Source organism: Lipomyces tetrasporus (genome assembly GCF_029532465.1).
Source record: "Lipomyces tetrasporus strain NRRL Y-64009 chromosome Unknown POJ06scaffold_5, whole genome shotgun sequence".
Classification (NCBI taxonomy): domain Eukaryota; kingdom Fungi; phylum Ascomycota; class Lipomycetes; order Lipomycetales; family Lipomycetaceae; genus Lipomyces; species Lipomyces tetrasporus.
Window position 1 is genome coordinate 935,692 of NW_026611600.1, and position 19,033 is coordinate 954,724.

At 48.6% G+C, this 19,033-nt stretch overlaps 4 protein-coding genes across 4 annotated transcripts; 1 reads left to right on the top strand and 3 right to left on the bottom strand.

The window, feature by feature from the left end:
• Positions 1-6,965: 6,965 nt before the first annotated feature.
• On the bottom strand, positions 6,966-9,993 carry POJ06DRAFT_106095 (uncharacterized protein). Its single transcript, XM_056183986.1, has 3 exons — positions 9,951-9,993; positions 9,701-9,864; positions 6,966-9,654 (listed from the first exon to the last, which is right to left on the bottom strand). Exons 2-3 carry the CDS (start codon positions 9,716-9,718, stop codon positions 7,243-7,245), a joined length of 2,430 nt encoding a protein of 809 aa, XP_056043972.1. The 5' UTR covers positions 9,719-9,864; positions 9,951-9,993; the 3' UTR covers positions 6,966-7,242.
• Positions 9,797-12,827, bottom strand: POJ06DRAFT_295486 (glycoside hydrolase superfamily; the record flags this gene model as incomplete). The annotated part of the gene is made up of 7 exons (XM_056190513.1): positions 9,797-10,422; positions 10,525-10,575; positions 10,597-11,310; positions 11,363-12,016; positions 12,125-12,246; positions 12,299-12,758; positions 12,807-12,827. The coding sequence occupies 7 exons, from the start codon at positions 12,825-12,827 to the stop codon at positions 10,210-10,212; spliced, it is 2,235 nt and encodes a 744-aa protein (XP_056043973.1). The 3' UTR covers positions 9,797-10,209.
• Positions 12,828-13,768: 941 nt separating this feature from the next.
• Positions 13,769-15,345, top strand: POJ06DRAFT_275600 (peptidase S8/S53 domain-containing protein; the record flags this gene model as incomplete). The annotated part of the gene is made up of 3 exons (XM_056189653.1): positions 13,769-14,742; positions 14,796-15,007; positions 15,066-15,345. The coding sequence occupies exons 1-3, from the start codon at positions 13,831-13,833 to the stop codon at positions 15,343-15,345; spliced, it is 1,404 nt and encodes a 467-aa protein (XP_056043974.1). The 5' UTR covers positions 13,769-13,830.
• An 87-nt stretch (positions 15,346-15,432) lies between these two features.
• Positions 15,433-18,961, bottom strand: POJ06DRAFT_209991 (armadillo-type protein). The gene is made up of 2 exons (XM_056185426.1): positions 18,749-18,961; positions 15,433-18,691 (listed from the first exon to the last, which is right to left on the bottom strand). Exons 1-2 carry the CDS (start codon positions 18,821-18,823, stop codon positions 15,602-15,604), a joined length of 3,165 nt encoding a protein of 1,054 aa, XP_056043975.1. The 5' UTR covers positions 18,824-18,961; the 3' UTR covers positions 15,433-15,601.
• Between the last annotated feature and the right edge of the window lie 72 nt (positions 18,962-19,033).

Sequence of the window (19,033 nt, forward strand, 5' to 3'; positions counted from 1 at the left end):
TCGGGAGAGAGCAGCCCTTGCGCGTATAAGGGATCGGCCGTAGGCATGCCAAAGTATGTACCACCGCACTGCTCAGAAATGTCGGCAAGTAAAGGTGCGTTCGTGGTTTGGTAGTCGAGCGTGGGGAACGAACCAGAGATCGGTGTCAACAACTCAGGTGAGGACTGTGGAGATATCGAAGAAAAAGTCGAGGCCGCCGAGGTCGAGTACGGAGTATACTGGAGAGACAAGTCCACATCGGCGACACTTGAAGGACCGGGGTAGAAGCCATCTAGCATCGGGGTTGGATCTTGGGCAGACAGACCTTCGAGGTGAAATATTGTAGATGACGTCGATGACGTTGGATAGAGCTCTTCATCATCGTCCACGTCGTCCGCGGCCATTTCTGGGTCAACGAAATGCTGACTAGTCGGAACAGCCTCAGCCTTGGTTCTGGATCGAGTGTGCATTGATCCTGCAGAACGCGCGACCGGAACAAAGCACTCGCGGTGTCGCTGCTTAAACTTCTCGATCCACGTCGCGCTAGCCTTGAACCCGCTCACCAACTCGTCCCGACGGGTGGAGCTCGCCGCAATCAGCAACGCTTGTTCCCGGATCTCATCATCTCGAACAACTTGACCGTCAGCGATACAAGACCGGATCCAGTCCGCCAGCTTAGATTCAATATGTCGAAACTTGCTGCTGGACATGTTGCCGGAACCACTGTGCGGACGCGGGGCACTGTTATTTCGCACCTCCATGGTCTTGTTGAGAGCCTTACAGATCTTGGACACGGTACTTCGCTCGACGCCAAAGACTTTTCCGATTTTCTTCTGCGAGTCGTTGGGATGGTCGCGGGCGTGCTTCCAGATCATGTGCTTCTCGGCGTGAGTGAGGGTCCGCCTTCGAGGAGGTCGAGCCGATGATGCCGGAACGTTATGATAGGACTGGACAGGCATGCCAGACGAAGACGAGGTCGAGGCTGATCGTGCCCGAGGTATCCGTGACGGAGTCGAAGGTAATTCTTGTAAGTCCGTGTAGTGAGCTTCAGCTTCGCCCTGTCTCGGAGAGGAGAAGACAATTGTAGTGGGTGACGACGGCGGATGACCGTTTACGTGGTCGGGTTCGTAGTAGGCAGCGCATGCTGGCGGCCCACAGAAGAATGATCCGGACGACGACGCCGACGAAGACGACGAGGACTCTGACTCGGATCGAACGAGAGCTGAGGCAGCAGGATATGACAATGGTTGGAAAGACACAGGCGCATTCGCTGCGAAGGACGTGAAGTACGGTACCGAGACTGCGATCTGGTGGAAGCCGGACGCCGCTGCAGGCGCAGAGAGCGCCAGAGGCGAGAGCAGCAGAGCGTCGTCCATATGAGCAGGATGCGGCATTGGTGAATTGCACTTCGACCTTGCAGCGGAGTTTGGGAGCAGAGGGGGGAGGGGTTAGGAGGATTCGCGATGGAGCAGCGGGCGAGGGAGGATATACATTTATTATGTGGCCGCAGAAAAATAAATAATGAGATGCGGCCCGGGTACGGCTCGTACGCTAAGAACCCCGCCCCGATCCGTGTGTACCTGCCAGCGAGTTGCCCTAACCCACAGCCAGAAAGGTTAAACGTCCCCGCGACTTTGGCCGTCGTCCGGTGTTTCACGGTACCTCCAGAACCGAACACCGGCCCAATTCGGCTAACGAGAAGTTATGCCATTCGACACAAGACCGAAGAGAACAGCAGCGAATACTCATGCTACTGACCAATTCCTTCGTGGCACAGTACGCGGCGTGATGTATGCAATGGACAATCATATCATGCTGTCCCGAATTTATTCCGTCGAGCTGCTTGCCATTTGGACGGGTCGATCAAATCTGGCAGCGCGCGCGCATGTGACAACAGTCGATATTATCGGTCCTCCATGAGGACGTGCGCTGGTAAAAAAATCTATCAGAATAGACAGCCTTCCGCAGTAATGGAGGGGACGCGCAAAGATGCATTTGTGATCAGTTGTGGTAGGTTCGACATGGCGCAAAAAGCGATTTGAGCGCGACATTACGAGACGAGATGATTGCCAGATTCAGTGTAGAGCCAGGCTGTGGACCAGCCACAACAACCTCAACCTCCACCAACACTAGCATCCACAGACAGTAAAACCAAATCAACCTGCCATTCTGCTTTTCTGCTCAGAGTCAGGCCTAGGACCGACTACAGAGTTGGGGCCGTTGACTTACTCCGACGTCATCCATTTCGTGTGTATTCGACAGCTGAGAGCCCTCTAGCCGACGGAGACGGCCGGTGCTCTTGCTCGGGCCATCGTCTCCCCCCACGTGCACTATGCCATCTACTGGTCTATCTACTACATTCTTACTCTAGCAATCGCGTGGTCTGCTAGATGTGTTGAGGCGGCGCAATCCCCACAGCCCAGTCATGTCGTGCTTTGACAAGGCGCCGTCCAGAGTCGGATTCCCCGACTTACCCGGACGAGTTTCGATATATGACGCTTGCGATCCGGTAGGGGCCGGGTAATTGACGGAACACGCCGATCGCCGCTACTAGTCCATGAGATTTTCGCGTGCTGTACTACTCTCACAAGGCCCACACTAGCCGAGTCGAGTGGCAGTCGACAGAAGTGCGAGATGCTTGGCCGCAGACGGCGCTCAACCAGCCAGCCAGACGCCAGATCTGTTGGCCACGCCCCCCCTCGTCGCCGCTCGCTGCCGATCTCGTCTCGTCGCATGCCCCTGTTGTTACTTTTTTTTTCTTTTTCTTTAGCGCCGCTCTGGAACACATGATCGCCGTTCGACGGCTGGCGAAAAGGTCCGGTCTGCTTCGGTCTGTTAGGCCGTCGGCCTGGGACTTTCGGCGGAGCCATTTCTTCAGGAGAAGCCGCCGACAGAACCATCGAACTCCCATCCTGTCGCAATACAGCGGAGCGCGGTGAGCCGGTCCCACTGCCTGCTTGCCCCTACCCGACTACTCGAAGTCAAGTCTTGCTTCACGTGCCCACATAGGACTCGGATTCGCAGTGCTTCCGGTTCGTAATCTACGCATAAATCTCGTTCATGAATCGCAGATCATTCGGGCGGCCGCCCAAACCGACCGACACGGTCCGTGACTAAGTCGACACTGTCTCGAGCACATGCAAAGAGTTTCGCAAGGAGGCTATGGCCAAACCGTGCAGGATTTGAGAATTTAAGGGCTGTTGTAGAAGTCGATACTAACCGATAACGGTCGATCTTCGTGACAGATTGTGGAACAGTGCTTTCTCACAGACTCAGATATATCGTCTGGCGATGCTGTTGAAGGAGTTATGTTAAGACACTACTTGTCGACGTCGCCGACTGCGACACCCAGACTTTACCCGCTTCAGCGGTTCTGCGTAGCAGATGCCAAGCAGGTCCTAAACTGCTGGCGGTCAGCCGCTCAAATTGCATCTCAACCCCCGCTCACTCACCATGATCCCCTCGCAACGGCTTATAGCGGGATGGGATGAATGAAGGATCCCACTGACCCACATGATTTTTGTGGTTGAAATCGTCAGGCCCTGTAAGCATCAGGACGTCGGGATGGATAGACATAATGACGACACAGGACGCTATTATCAGTAACGTTTTCTGCCCAGTAAAAGCCTGCTTTACTAATACTAGTTGTCACAGCAACAGCAGCGCTTAAACTCACAAACATGGGGCTCTGCTAACCATTTCCGCAGGCTCGCTGGTAAGGGTGTGAAGTAGAACCCCGTTAAGCCGATTCGCTGTAAGCCGATAACCCCATTAAACCGATACTTTTATTTTCCCTAAAAATTCGTCTCATGGCTATTAATCCATTTGAATAAACCCATAACCTCGCTAAACCGATATGAAATGGCTGTAAACATTACATCGGCTTAACGGGGTTCTACTGTAGATAATATTCTGTTGAACAAGCCATTGTCTTTTAACGAGCTCTCAAGCTTATAAGCTCGCGAAAGACTAAACAGTAAAAATGCATACAGCAGTTACTTCTTGCTAGATAGTTTAATTCGACATAAAGTCTGTCCAGATCGATAGTCGATCTTTGACATGCAATAGACCTTTGTCTACCAGCAGCTTACAGCATACGCACAGTGGCTCCGTATTGGTTCGTACTGGCGACAAATTAGCGCATTTAACTAGGTGGACTGCCAGTCGCAATGAACCGAAAGGGGTGCGGCCAAGCGAGACGAGCCGGGTAAGCTTCGAGAAAGCCATGACCGGCCACGACCGTTACGAGCCACACGTGCAAATGGGTGAAATAGATTGCCGCACGAAAATCGTGGAATATGCCTTGCCCCAAAAGAAGCTTTGGATCTAAACCTTCTTTGTTCAGCCCGTTTTCTGTCTTCTCCAGTCAAAACGCATGCAAACCGTCAAAGTGTGTTCCGGGATTCCCCGACTATTTCTTAGCCCATTACAGCAGCTACGGTTTTTGATGCCCAACCTAGACCAATATTAAATTACATTGCGCATTATCATATATATTGATGCCGCAAATAGTCGGACTATTAGGTGTAATTAGCTCTAGTCTATAAGTAATTCTAGCTTGTCGCCCTACGGTTTTTGCCGTGCACGTACGGCAATTTCTTTGACAGGGCACGTTCGCAAAGTCGTACCGCAGAACAAGCAAATTGTGTCAAAACTTTAAAGACTGCTGTAACTGATCTTGTTCATTGTCAAGTAGTACAGTACTTGACAGCGATTTGCTGCCTTAGCGTCAGTGGACCTGCACAAGTCGGTCGCTATCTCCTGCCCCTTATGCCTTGCCCAGCCCTGATCTCGGACTCGACCCGATCGCGCCGACGATTCGTTGACGCACCGTGATAAGGTTCTGGACCGCCGAATGTTGCAATAACCAGTAGTTGCAGCAAAGGCGTTTCCGTTTCAGGACACATCTCGCCTCGGCTTCCGAAGCTTGCCGATAACGACTACAGTCATACAGTAGAACCCCGTTAAGCCGATGTAACGTTTACAGCCATTTCATATCGGTTTAGCGAGGTTATGGGTTTATTCAAATGGATTAATAGCCATGAGACGAATTTTTAGGGAAAATAAAAGTATCGGTTTAATGGGGTTATCGGCTTACAGCGAATCGGCTTAACGGGGTTCTACTGTATGTATGAAGGGGTTTTGCACTTGCTTTCCCGAATCCGGCAGCGCATAATTTGCTCTGTGGCGCACTTGCAAGTTGTCCTAACTTGTGCACGTCTCGGCTTTTTTGTCGCCAAAGGGTTTCGTCGGCCCAAGCCAACCAGTTCCATCCGCAGGGGGTGCTCGTAACGAACCAGCCGACGCAGACGTGTATTAGGAAAACTAGAGACTCGGAAGTCCGTCCCACCTTCACAACTGTGGGTGTCTATTGAGCGGCCTTCTTCACTTTTCGGTGCTTCAGATACGTTGAACGGAACTGTCTGGCTTCATTGATGGGCGTACTAGGATGAGACCGAGCGGTCGAGCAGGGCAACAATGAATCTGTGACTGCCCTTAACTTTCGTCGCCCTGCGGACACTGTCGTCGGTTCGTGATTCTGGAATTCGAGGACTCGGGCTGTGCTTGCCAATATGAGTCGTAGTTTAGACATAATGTCTGGGATCTCGTCATCTACCAGACCATGGCTCGTGCGGGAATCCTCGAATCGTTGACAGGAACTAAAACGTTAATCCCGCATGAATACAGTCCGGACTATTTAAAACTAACACCAAATATTATTGTTCCAATTCATCCGTGCGAACGATAGGGAGGGCCGTGCGACGCTCGCGAAAAGTTACATCGGATAACACAGCTTCAAAATGGACAGAAGGGCTTGCAAGCGAGTCTGTCACTCTGCTTACAAAATCAATACTGGTCCACAAGGGCGCAGGTACGTGACAAACTGGCCTGGCCATGTACTCCGTCGTCAAACTATCACCTGAGCGACAACAGTCACTAATCTGCCGCCATGAATTACAATCCTTCCTTCACGATAAGTCGCTGCTGTAGTGCACGTGGAACCGGCATCTCAAGTACAACTGTTTGACTAAATTGGTTTGAGTGCAGCCTCGGAGCCAAGCCAGGCTGTTTCATCTGACTATCTTTGATTAATTTTAGAGTTATGGTGCGGGACAGCAAGAACCGACCAAATTTTTGACCACACTTCTAGAAACATCACGTCATGGCACCACGTAGATATCCTCCTAGAAACTAAATCAGACGATAGATTGTCCATTTAAAAATACAATTTACTAGTTTATATTTGACGAAAAACAAAACCGACCGAGGTTTGCTACATTTGTACGGCCACTTTACTATGGGAGTGGGAAAAATTGGCGGGATTACGCAATAGATACTACTGTAATTTAGGCATTTATGCCATAAATATGAGAGGTGTTTGTTAGTCACGTGGTTTCACCTGATTCGGAGTCTCGTCGCGAAGACGCGTCAAACAGAGTAAATAACGATTGAGTCAAAGCGTGTAGCTTTCATTAGCGACAACTGCAATGCCAGCAAAATCCAGATTCAGAATGTGCGAAATTATGCGAGGAAAGCATGGAGGTACATTGACTATATTCCCGAGGCTAGGTAGGCAAGGCTGCGGTCTTTGTCGTGAAAAAGGTACAAATGACATCGACGGTCGCCAGAATCTTGATATCCGTGGATATCCATGGATATATCCGCGGATATGACTAATCAATATTACCTTATCCGTATCCGTATCCATATCCGCATATTCTCTATCCGTATCCGTATCCGCGACGGATATCCACGGATATATCCGTTATCCGTGTATCCGTGCCGATCCCTACTTTGGAATTGGAGTGAGCTTAAAATTTCGCATGCTATATAATATATTTCACATAATCGTTTTTATGATTTTCTTGTAAGTTATTTAATATAACGGTGTCCTCCGTTGCTTCTCTGCTGTACTTAGTCGCGCAGTTGATGCATGCTATATATGGAATATACATCAATTACCTGTGCATTTAGGTAAGGGTTAGGGTGATCCAAAATTGGCGGTTTCTAACGCCGTGATCGGTTCTTGCTGTCCCGCATCGTAGCGACTGGGTCAACATCAATCGTTCTTATCGCAGATACTTGGACAGCCTTAACCCTACCAAACCACTCGTCAGGCAGCAAATTGGGAAGGAATTGCTCCCGAAAACTCTATTCCCTACGGAGGTCGCTACGTGCATTCGAAAAATGCTGCATTGTCCAACCACCACAGCGGCGGTACTTTGAATCATAATATAATACATAAAGCATAGGTTCGCACATTTACTGCTGCTTCACCTGCATGTCGTTCATTCCCTCGGCAATACCACCCGGCCCGTAAACACCACCAGGCGCCATCATCATTTGTTGTCTCCGGTACTGTTCATCGTAGCCAGATCCGTCCGGAACGCCATAGCTGCCGACGTTCGGCCTAGATCCGTGCAGCGCGATTGGCGGGACAATCAGTGGACCATACTTCTGCGTGCGTTCAGCAGCTCCATACCGACCTCCTTTCTGAACATAGAGATCCCACGCCATTGTTCCGTCCGGTTCCAGTGCTGCGATAGCGTAGTTTCGACGCCCCATCAACTTGCGGAGATCAAGCTTGTCGCCATCAACGTCGCGTTCAAAAAACTCGAGCATCTCTTCACGCGTGTCAGATTTGTCTTCCTTCCTGCCAATCTCAGGCAAGTAGATCTTATCGCGATTGTGCAACAATCGGATGACTGCTCCAGGCGGGGGCACATTCGAAATAGCGGAACTGATAACTTGGTACATGAGCTGATAATTATCGGGATCGTCCGGATTGAAGAACCGACCCATGCCGCAACAATGAACGTCGCCTGAAACAAACGTGATGCGCGCACTTTTCTCGCGCGCGATTCGTTGCAGGTTTCGAACGAAGAAAGTTCGCTCCAAAGCGTGGTTTTCATGAGTCCAATGGTCAGCAAGGTCATCGAGCAAGTCGATCTCACCGAATCCGGAGACAAGCGATCCCATTACACCACTTTTTCCAAACGCCTTCTTGACACTGTCAAAGCCATCTTTGGTATTCTTTTCTGCGCCGACAACAGATGCTACCTTGCTAGTGGCTTTGCCAATAACGTTCCATGTACCGTTGATAACGCGCTTTGCATGTTTAACGCCAGTCAAAATGTGCTCAACAGTTGTTAGACGCGGATAGACAATGGGAACTGCCAGCATTAGAACAATGTGACGAACGGACGGTGGTAAAGTCTCGAGACGCCGGAATAACTCCCGATGGGTCGCCTCGCCAACGATGCTCTTCATCTGGCGTTCTGCACGAGTGTCTGGACCAAGAACAGCGCATGTGGGACCCAGATATTTCAAGAAATGCCATCCGTTACCGGTAACGGTGAATAAATCAAATGGGTCAGCATTGGTTCGCAAGATATCCTCTGTTGTTTGCTGCTGGAATAACAAGTAGTATTGGAAGGCAATCCGTCCAATGTTCCGGAAGACGTGCGACTCCTGCATATATTCCGGATATGACCCGTAACCGTCAAAGATGTCGTGGTCGTCGATTTGGAACAGGCTTGGAATCTGAGCCAAGCAGTCGCGGATACCGACACGATCAAAGTGATTTGTATAGTAGAAGAAATATGCGAGGTTGATCTCATGTTCAAGACGAGGAGTCCATTCGTAGTTCTTGCGATTTATCTTGCCCTTCGTATGAAGCCAGTCCTGAAGCGACGATATTTCCTTCCACATTCGGTCCGCGTAAATTTGATCACCACCGCCGAGCATTGCATGCAACCCGCCGATCTGGTGGTGCTTATTGAGCACATCCTCCCACAGATAACCGATACCGCCCAGTTCAACACGTTCGTCTTCCTTGACCGACAACGAGAAATCAGCGCACGAGAACGCCATGAACTTCCACTCAGTTTCTTGCGTGCCGGCGACTATAAACTGATACGTCAATGTGTTTCCTTGATGTGTGATGGCGTATGTCCAGAATTGACCCGTATTCCCAGGCAACTGGTTAAGGGCAATGTTGTACCTGAAAAACCGGAAATTCTCGTACTGATAGATTTGATGAGCATCAATAGTCCTGATTTGGCTAATGTCGTTTGTTGGATGAATTTGAAAGTAAGGCGCGAACTTCGATGCAATAACTACCATTACCGATCCGTACCAGGTTCCTGTCTGTAGATCGATATTTCCATAACGAAGATATGGACCGAAGAACATTCCGTTTGAAGGTACCGAGCGATATACAGTGTCAACATCGACAACTCCAAACTTTCCTGGTTGCGAGAAGTCTTCTGTCCTGTTACCCAGTCCCGAGCCGAAGCTGAGGGTCGGAGATAATGGAGCACTGTGATTCGGCGGCTGCATGACTACCTGAGATCCAGACCTCAACGACGCAGTTGAAGCTGGCTGTGCCGACGTTGGATTGATGGGTTGGTACTGGATCGGAGGCCCGCTATGGCTATCGTGATGATCGTAAAATTCACCAGACTGAGTCTTCTCAGCCTGATAATCGCTCGTGGCGTACGACGGCTCAAAATATCTCGGCGGTTCGTGAGCGCCGTCAGAGAATGTCTGGGCCTGTGACGACGGCGGTGCTGGAATGGACTGGGGAGCGCGATTGTCTGGGTACATTGGCATGTCGGGGTTGTAAGGCTGGCCAGATCCAGCGTAGACCCCTTGCTCCTGGTAGAAATTGCCCTGGATGCAGTTAGCCGCGGTCATTCAGACTGAGAACAACACGTACAGGATTTGACTGAGCCATCGTCTGAAGTAAATATCTTTGTAGTTATGGAACTGTTCAATCAGTCGGCTCAAGTGAAAGTCGACCACAAATCGCAGTTGTGTACTAATTGTCTCAATGCGGACGGATCATACCTGGTTTGGGCATACATTACGCAACCGCTGCGGCTGTCGGGGTAGGTGTCAGCCGGTCCACGATGCGGCGCAGTAAAGGCGCAGCTTAAGCTGGGTAACCTTTTTATGGACCCTGGAACCGTTACTGCGCTGTTCCACTTGTCAACTGGTCGAAATTGACCTTGTCCAATAGACACAGGAGTGCCCTTCTGGATACCATACGCGCAGCGCCATTTGTCGAGGAAATTCTTGAGACCGCGCCGGGACCTGAGCCATATTTACACGGTTGCAACAGACCCAAGTCTCAGCAGTGAAATTAGATCTCGCCACGGCAATAATCTAGATGTCTGTCCACACCGTTAAATATGGTTAATGAAGCGAACATATACATGCGCCTCGTCACTTCTTTCTCTCATAGTACTCTACTGTAACAGCAGTTCCCTTCACAACGTTACCAGCAGCCTTCACAATAATATTGTCGCCTTCAAACACATCAAATCCATTGTCATCAAAAGTTTCAAAAGTTGTGCCAGGCACATGCAGGGCTACGCCCTTGACCAGGAAATTTGTGCTCACGGCGACAACAGAATCCTCCGTGACCTCCGCGATAACCTTTCAGGGCAGGATTGAAAGTTAAATACTTCAATGGCTGTGGCCAGTCCGCTGCTCGTGCAATAACGGATATCCGGACGCGTCCAGTAGACGTCCATAAACTGCTGTATGACGATCTGCTGGAACCGATATGTCAGTAAGAAATTGAGTTGGCTGATTGGGCAATAATTTAACATTTTGCTTTGATCCAAAAACTTTCCGTCCCGACAAGACCTCGACAAACTCAACAATCAAAACACCTTGAACAGGTAACAACGACGAATTCACACCCCATACGTCCACAGCGAAACACTGTTTGCCATAAACATGCGCAGTGCCAGTTTCCGCTCCGAGTCTTTTAATATGTTGTCCGTCCTCCGTCGTCTGGTTTCGATAAATGCCTAAGGTCAATGCTGCGGACTCCCTCTTGATCGCATAGTAAGCCAACTTTGGTCGTCGATAAAAATCGCAGACTGACCACGATATTGTAGGCCAGCAATCGTTGATTTGCCAAACTAGAGCGCCAGCAATGTATTCCTTTCCCTTACCTTTCCATTCCCGTCGCCAGCATCTGTATGCGTAAGCGAGACACTCGGCTTGCATCAACTGAGTTGCATAGGTCCGGCTCTCAAGATCCAATGAGTCAATTTTGATATTCTCCATGACATACAATGCCAATCGCCGTTCGAATCCAAACGCTTTGTCGTGCTGATCAAGAACTTCAGACTGTGGATACTGTTGACATATATTGGTCACACAAGATTTAATGGTTTCGATATTTGGGAATGCCAACATGCCGAATTCTGAGATAAAGCGACCACCTATTTGACTCCAGTTCTGGTATTTCTCCTGTGTACCATGCCAGACGTTCCATTGGTGGATATCACCGACAGTAGAGTCACTTGTCGACTTGCCGCCATCATCCCAAGTGGTAGTAAGTACTTGGACTAAATTGCTTGACGGCGGAAGGGATGATTTTTTCGTAATACTCACGTCCGGGGAAGTCTGATTCGGCTACACCATCTTTCCGATCCGGATCCCACTGGATGTTAAGAGACTCGGCCAACTTATAATCTTCATTGTTTCCCGCGTAAATAACAACTGAACAATAATTGCGAAGTCGGCGAACTTGTTGTTCAGCTTCGATTGTGACGCTCTTTGCGAGCTCGGGTGTGCATGGGTAGAGGCCACATTCAAACATAAGGTCCTGCCAGACAAAAATGCCAAACCTATCGCATAACTGATAGAATATATCCAACTCATAAATTCCACCGCCCCAGACACGGAGCTTGTCTTGATTGCCGTCGACCGCTAGCTTAATCCAGTTGTAATAGTCTTGCTTCGTTAGGACTGTATGGAAATTGTGTGCTGGAATCCAGTTTGATCCAGCTGCAAACATCGGAATGTTGTTGATTTCGAAATAGAAACTAGTTCCCGGCTGGTCAACCAGTGGACGCTGTACTACTCGAGCACGGCGCAAGCCAACAGACTTCGACAGCTCAACAAGTTCTCTATCCGAGGCAGTATATGATTTTACTCGGAAGTGGTATAGTGGCTGAGGACCATACTTGTGAGGATACCATAATTCCGGCTCCTTGAGCTTAATTTTCGTCTCCTGTGTTGGGCCAGAGTACAGAACGTATTCCGATTTTGCTACCGATCCGTCCAGTGATAGTACGTCGACCAATGCGTGATGATATTCTCCTCATGTTGACAAGATCACGGTGGCGTAGGCGACATCGAGTGCTTCCGAAATCTCAAAAAGAACCGATAGATCAGTAATAGTGGCGTCATAAGTCTCCAATTTCACTTCTTTATATGGTCCACAGGTAAGGAGGACCGGACCTAGACAACTGTGAGATATGTAATCTGGCTTGTTCAGCTTGAGTATGCGCACCCCAGTCCCAGCCAAAATGATACTGAGCCTTGCGAATATAAAAACGACATGATTCTCCATTCCACAATGGCATTGGCTTATGCGACTCCTCCAATTCTCGAGCTCTGAGAAGTGCCGAGAAGAAATATATTCTCAAGGTATTGTCGCCGTCGTTCAACAAATTCTGGACAGGGATGCGATGCCAATGGAACATATTCTGTGTCTCAAGTATCTTCACATCATTGATAAAAACTGATGCAAACGTGTCCAATCCTTCAAAGACAAGATCTGTGAATTTGGCGCCAGAAGAGTATGTAAACGTCGTCTGATACTCCCAATCGGCCTCTCCGACCCATTGAACTGTCTGCTCGTTGAGATCGACAAAAGGGTCCGCAATCAGTCCGGCGTCGATAAGATCGGGGTGAATCTGAGTTGTTGCACGCGAATGAGAGCATTGCTTCCATTTGTCCGTAACCAGCTCCTTGCGAGTGGATCATTTGGCGCACCTCTAGGACCAGTTTCTAAGCACTGTTGTGTCTGCAGTCGACATGAATGAAATGCTAGAACTCCGATGCAGTGGGCATGGCCAGATCACAACGACTTAAGAGATGACAATATCTTGGTGCGGTTTGCCGTGAGTCCGATAGTTCGAACCGCCCGGAATTTGGGCACTACTCTCATATATTCATACCCTACCTAACAAAGGTAGACTTGCAAGGGAGCCGTGAACCAGCGGCCCGGATCTAGCTTGGGGGAGGGTGTGCCCCTGAATAATATAGCAGAATTCCGATCTCCTTACTCCAGCCTCCATACGGTTTGGTTTTCGTGGATCTATGGACTCAGATGGCGATAAAGCGTTATCAATTTGTTCATGTGCGTTTAGAGCGCAAACGACCGTAGACGACCGTAAACGGACAAAGATCGGGATTGGCGAGTTCATAGGAAACTTCATTCCCCGCAACTAGCTACGAACTCAGAAACTGGCGACAGCCAGGCCATATATATTATTGGTAGCAGTTACCTCATGGAGGTCGACTATAATCCATGGACCAGTCGGTATTCCATGAATTGAACATGGAAGACCACAATGATCTCTCACCAGCTTCGTAGCAATTATTCCATACGAAAACATCCGTGGACTACTCTAATTGAGCCGGACGCAGGAATGCTATGACGTCATATCATGCATTTTGTTTTAGTTTTATATTAGGGATGTCGAAGTAAGAGAAAAGATTGACAAAAACGACAGTGGAAAATCAAAGCTCGCAATAGATGTCAAACAGGAAATGGGTAAAGAAAATCTGCTACTGACTAATTTCGGTCACTATTTATTAGCCTACTAATGTACAATTGATCAGACACAAATTATTAAGTCCTCTCTAGTCACTCAGCGCAGAAGTGTTTTCCAGGGACTGGTGGATTCCAAACCCAAACAGTTGCGAATCAAACCAAAGGGTCGGTCTGGCATGTCACTAAGCTCTGTGCTACCCACTTCAGTCAACGCTGTTCTTTAAAGAAATGCTTTGCAAGCAAAAGTTTCCAATACTTCTACAATGGTTCTATTCTGCAAGTTTATTTGTCTAATTACAATACCCGCTGAGCTACTGCTGTTCCTCCATTTGGCTACTGCAAGGAATTCAACAAATGATTTCGTATCGAACGACAACTCCGACAACTCAGTATCCTACATCCAGGATATTGCTCCTTCTTCGATGCATGCTGTCAACAACTCTGACGATGATGAATTTGACTTTAGCTCATTAGTTCTAGATGGCGAAGAATATCCAAAGTTCTTCATCCGCACTCGCTCCCTCCGGGATCGATACATTATTGTGTTCAAGGCGAACGCAACGGCAGACCAAATTGCATCTCACTACACCTGGATGAGCCACGAACTTTCCATTACCGGACGTAAATTTCATCAACGCATTTTTCGAAGATTTGATAGAGTGCTAAATGCATATGCTGGTCGTTTCATTAGGCCGTTTGCCTACATGATTGCGATGCGCCCCGAGGTTGACTTTGTTGAGTCTGATGTTGTCATGCAGATGACCGAGATACAGTACGATGCGGGCTATAATCTTGCACGATTATCGCATAGGGAAACATTGACCGATGAAACCGATAGCGTATTCATGTATGATGAGAACCCAGGATTAGGTGTCACTGTATACGTGCTCGACACCGGTATTATGGTCGACCACGAAGAATTTCAGCCAGATCGTGCCACCTTCGTCAACTTGGTCTTGCTTTCGTCAAATAGGGATCGTGCTGGTCATGGTACTCACGTCGCAGGCACCGCGGTTGGTAACAGCTACGGTGTGGCCAAAAGTGCCAACGTAGTTGGCGTAAAGGTCCTGAACGATCGAGGCGGTGGTAGCGCGTCCACTATCATATCTGGAATTCAGTACGTCGCGGATCAACATGCTAATAATGGCGGGCCGAGTGTGATTAATATGAGCTTGGTGAGTGGCATCCTTCTTATACGATACTTATATGTCGGCTAACGTCTCCCAAGGGAGGAGCTTTAAGTCAATCGGTTAATAGGGCTGTGAGAAATGCAATCAGTCAAGGTATCCATGTTGTGGCCGCTGCTGGCAATGATCGCGGCGGCAATGCATGCAATATATCACCGGCCAGCGATCCGTCTGTCCTGACCGTCGGTTCTAGTGATGGGCAGGACCGGATAGCAGTATTTTCGAATGTCGGTCCTTGCGTTGATGTCTTTGCGTACGAAATTGACTGAAATGATTTCAATTACTTAGCCTAGCTGACTAGCAACTGATAGACCAGGTGTGAATATTCGGTCCTCATGGAATACCTACAGTGGCTCCTCAAGGGCGATGTCTGGAACGTCAATGTCAGCGCCACTTGTTGCCGGTTTGACCGCATACCTTGTTTCCAAGGACCCAAGCGCGTCTGTTGCTGACATCCAACAGCAGATCAAATATTTAGCGACAAAGAATCTACTTACTGGAATTCCTGCGTATCCTTCTGGTACACCAAATTTGATCGCATTCAATGGATATAATGATACTTCCCATGAGGATGTACAAGAAGACGAATAGAAACGTCGTGAGCTTTTCAGCTGTTATGTTCTGTTTATTCTGCCATCCCTGTCGTCTGCTTATGCGTGGGACTCTGTGTTAGGCGATAATAATGCATTATAGTACAATTTACATGTTTCATCCTTCTCACTATATGTACACCTCCGCCTAATGCTGAACGCTAACTTTTGCAAAACCAATCATAATGGGAACACGCCGTTCAAATGTTATCGCAAAAATGTAACTAGCGACGCAAGAAAATATACAAACGGTTGGTCTAGACGCTGGAATACAACCACACAGCATCTCTGGATATTTCTTCCATTGCTTGTCGTAAATCGTTGTTATACCGTAGGAATGGCGCCACCGATTCCAGAATTGAGTTGAACGTTTCTTCCTTTAGGCGCGTGTGCCTCACGATCGTACCTATACTGGCGGTGGCCGCCTTATATAATTGTGCAGGCCGTGAAAATCTGCCCTCGCGTTCTCGCGGAAGCTCGCACGGAAGAAGCGACCGTATTATCGGCCACGCTTGCTCAATGCGGCTCGACATGAAGTCACCAGAGTAGTTGGAATAGTCGGATATAACAACCAGCGCCGCCACAATGATATGGAACTCGGGATCTGAAAGTCTCTGAACAACCGGTGGCCATGTGTCGTTAATAAGCGGCAGCAGCTCTTTCTCGCTTGTCGCCAGAATTGGCATGCCAGTATGGAGAAGATCGAGAAGCTGATAGCGCAACGACGGCGATTCGTGCGACAAATAATATTTGGTGAGACTAGCAATGCGCCGGATGATCATGTACCATGGCTTCGGAACCGGCGAAGTCCACAGTTCGGCGGGATCGGGTGTATACTCGTCTCGTTCTGCAACTTTCTTTTCGAGTTCGTGTTCTTCAAACCCATTCTCTTCACTCAACTCATGACCTGCATCGTTCTCGACTTTCTCCTCGACCGGCGGGTTCCCTCTCTCGTGAAGAATAAATTCTGGTGCTCTTTGAATTTCTGTCAATAAGCTTTCCAGATCCCATATTCCTGGCCGTTTGCTGCGCGGCTTTTCTTCTATCGACAACGACGACGTCAAATATGCAATCGAGGTTTCTTCAACAACGGCCCTGAGCACCTCGAAAAATCCTTCCACCAATCGAGAATAACCGTGGTAATTGTCCAGTAGCTGAAAAATCGACGCGATTATATCGTCTAGATACGGGATTGATGACGAACCTGCAAGCTTGATCAAGACAGAAAGAATCTTCGGCGTACGTGGAGAGATATCCAGTGTGTTGATCCTGAGAGAAATACTGTCCAAGACATAGTCGACATTGTCGACAAGCAATTCACTCACTGAGCCGTAGTTGGTCGCCATGGCAATATTGTTCAAGGCGACGTAGGCATGCTGCCGAATTTGAATAGAGCTAGATGCTATGAGGTTTAATACCGGATATAAAATATCCATAAGCGAGAGCTTGAAATCTACCCCCATGATATCGGCTGAAAGTGACAAAGCTTCCAAGGATACCAGGACCAAGGAAGTATTTTCTGGCGATATATCATCGTTGTCGAGATAGACCTGAATCAACGCCACTGAAGTGTCGTTCAAATTTTCAGCCGACTGAGACAGAAGCTGCCGTGTGGAGTCATCTTCAAATATCTCAATTGACTTCCGTACGCCTTTGACCATATGAACATACATCCAATAGGCGACTTGTTGACTCTGTAAGCTGTTCTCAGAGTCTGAAGCAATTCGAATGCAGTCATTTAGAATTTTGCGGCCATTTGTCGATATACCGACATTCTCGAGAATCTGCTCTAGATACTCAGTCGCATTGACTCCTACCATTCGTTGAATGTCGAGAGGTGGAAATGCTAATCTACCTTCGTCGAGTCTAGAAATCTCTACCGTCGCCCCACGTTGAAGTGAAACGATGTCGGACGACGTGATAATATCTGAGGCGACAACAACTTTCGGTGACTCGGAGGCAGTCAGCGATATCGCGCCCAAAAAGTTGGATACAAAGGACTCCTGCAAGAACGCCATATCAAGATCCCAATCAATTAGCAGATCTATTCCAACTTTGAGCTCCAACAGCAGACCTGTTTTCCTGGGCTCATCTTGCATTGAAAGAGTACGTTGCAGACCATTTATCCAACCGTAAACGCCTTCCTTCACAAGATCAATGACCTCATCGTTATCGCGGCCAAAATTTCGTACAAAATCAAACGATTCAAAGCTTACATCGTAGTCCGAATCACTGGAAAGAAAAATAAGAGTAATTAGAAATACACTCCTGCAATTTTCCAGTGCCCTGAAGGAAGTTTGCAGTAATCGTGCACAGAAATTTCGGACCTCCATTCGCACCTCAGGACGCTGATATGTGCGCAGTCGTGTAACTGGATCCAGTGCTAACTTCACTTGATGTCTTGTAGCTTCGATCCATGCTTTTGATCTCAGGCCCTTCACGCGGACCCTTCCGCTGCTGCCACTACTACTACTTCCCTCCTCATCGCTGGCATGTCGCGACATTGCCACTGAACTGGATAGCGCAATTGACGAATCCAATATCGCTGATCCAGAATGACTTGAAGCAGGATCACTGCCATCCGATTCAAGCATCTCGCCTAAATCATTGTCCGGGATCGTATGAGCAATGAGCAACGCTAGCAGTTCCACACATTTGGTGAGAACCTTGAAATGTGCCCTCTTAATTGAAGGAGTTATGACTCTACATAGCGTCGACGATATACCAGGCAAAAAGCTAGCTATAATATCTCCGTCACCAATGACCGAAATCAACAAGACGCGCAAACAGTCAGCAGCCGCAAGCTCGCAATCCACATCGTCGCTGTCAAGCACTATTTTCACAGCGACTGCAATAGTATGCGCCAAAGTAGGGATATTATCGCCGTCTCTAAACACGTCACGGAGTCCTCTTGACACAGACGCGGCCCTGAAGAGTTGCAGCAAAGCTCGCGCGCCGGCTCTTTTAGTTTCATCTGAGACTGATTTCGCGGTTCTGGTTGGGTCTGACGCTGTTCCGTCGTCAATGAAGAAAGTGATGAGAATGCACATCTGTTTACCGAGTTCTGGATTCAGATTCTTACCCCACGTGTTGCGTATAAGCAACTCGAGATTCTGCAAAACGAGTTCCGTTGTCCGATCATCTAACTTCTCACCAAGCCGTAGCAAGTGTGACAGAGGAAAAAATACATAGTCCCCTAATTGTGTACTGTATAAGTCTGGCGGAATGGTGCTGAGAGTATGTGCCAAATCCTCGAGACCGTTTACGATCTTGAACCTGTTCTCCGCCTTCGCGTCTCTTGTTAACATCAAAGCCAACTGCGACAACGGTACGCAAATAGCCTTGAGCTACATGATGGTACAGTATTAGCTAGTGTACTTGTTCCACTCTGGTGCCGGACATACCCGCTGGAAGACATCGCTGCGTGCTTTCTCCTCAGGGTCCATACAGGCACGCGCGTCTCCCCCACTGGAGGCCATCTCTATACTCGTCGTAGTTGCGGTCTATACATCCGTCTTGAGGTTAGATAACGAGAGGATCAGACAGATCTGCGATCTCTGCACCGTTCACGCTAGTAGTATCAGGCCGTGACTCGCGAGATCAATGGCGATTCGATCTTCGACTTGCGGACAAGTGCAGACGGACCGGTGCGATCTCGAAATATGCATATACTACACCCTAACCCTATG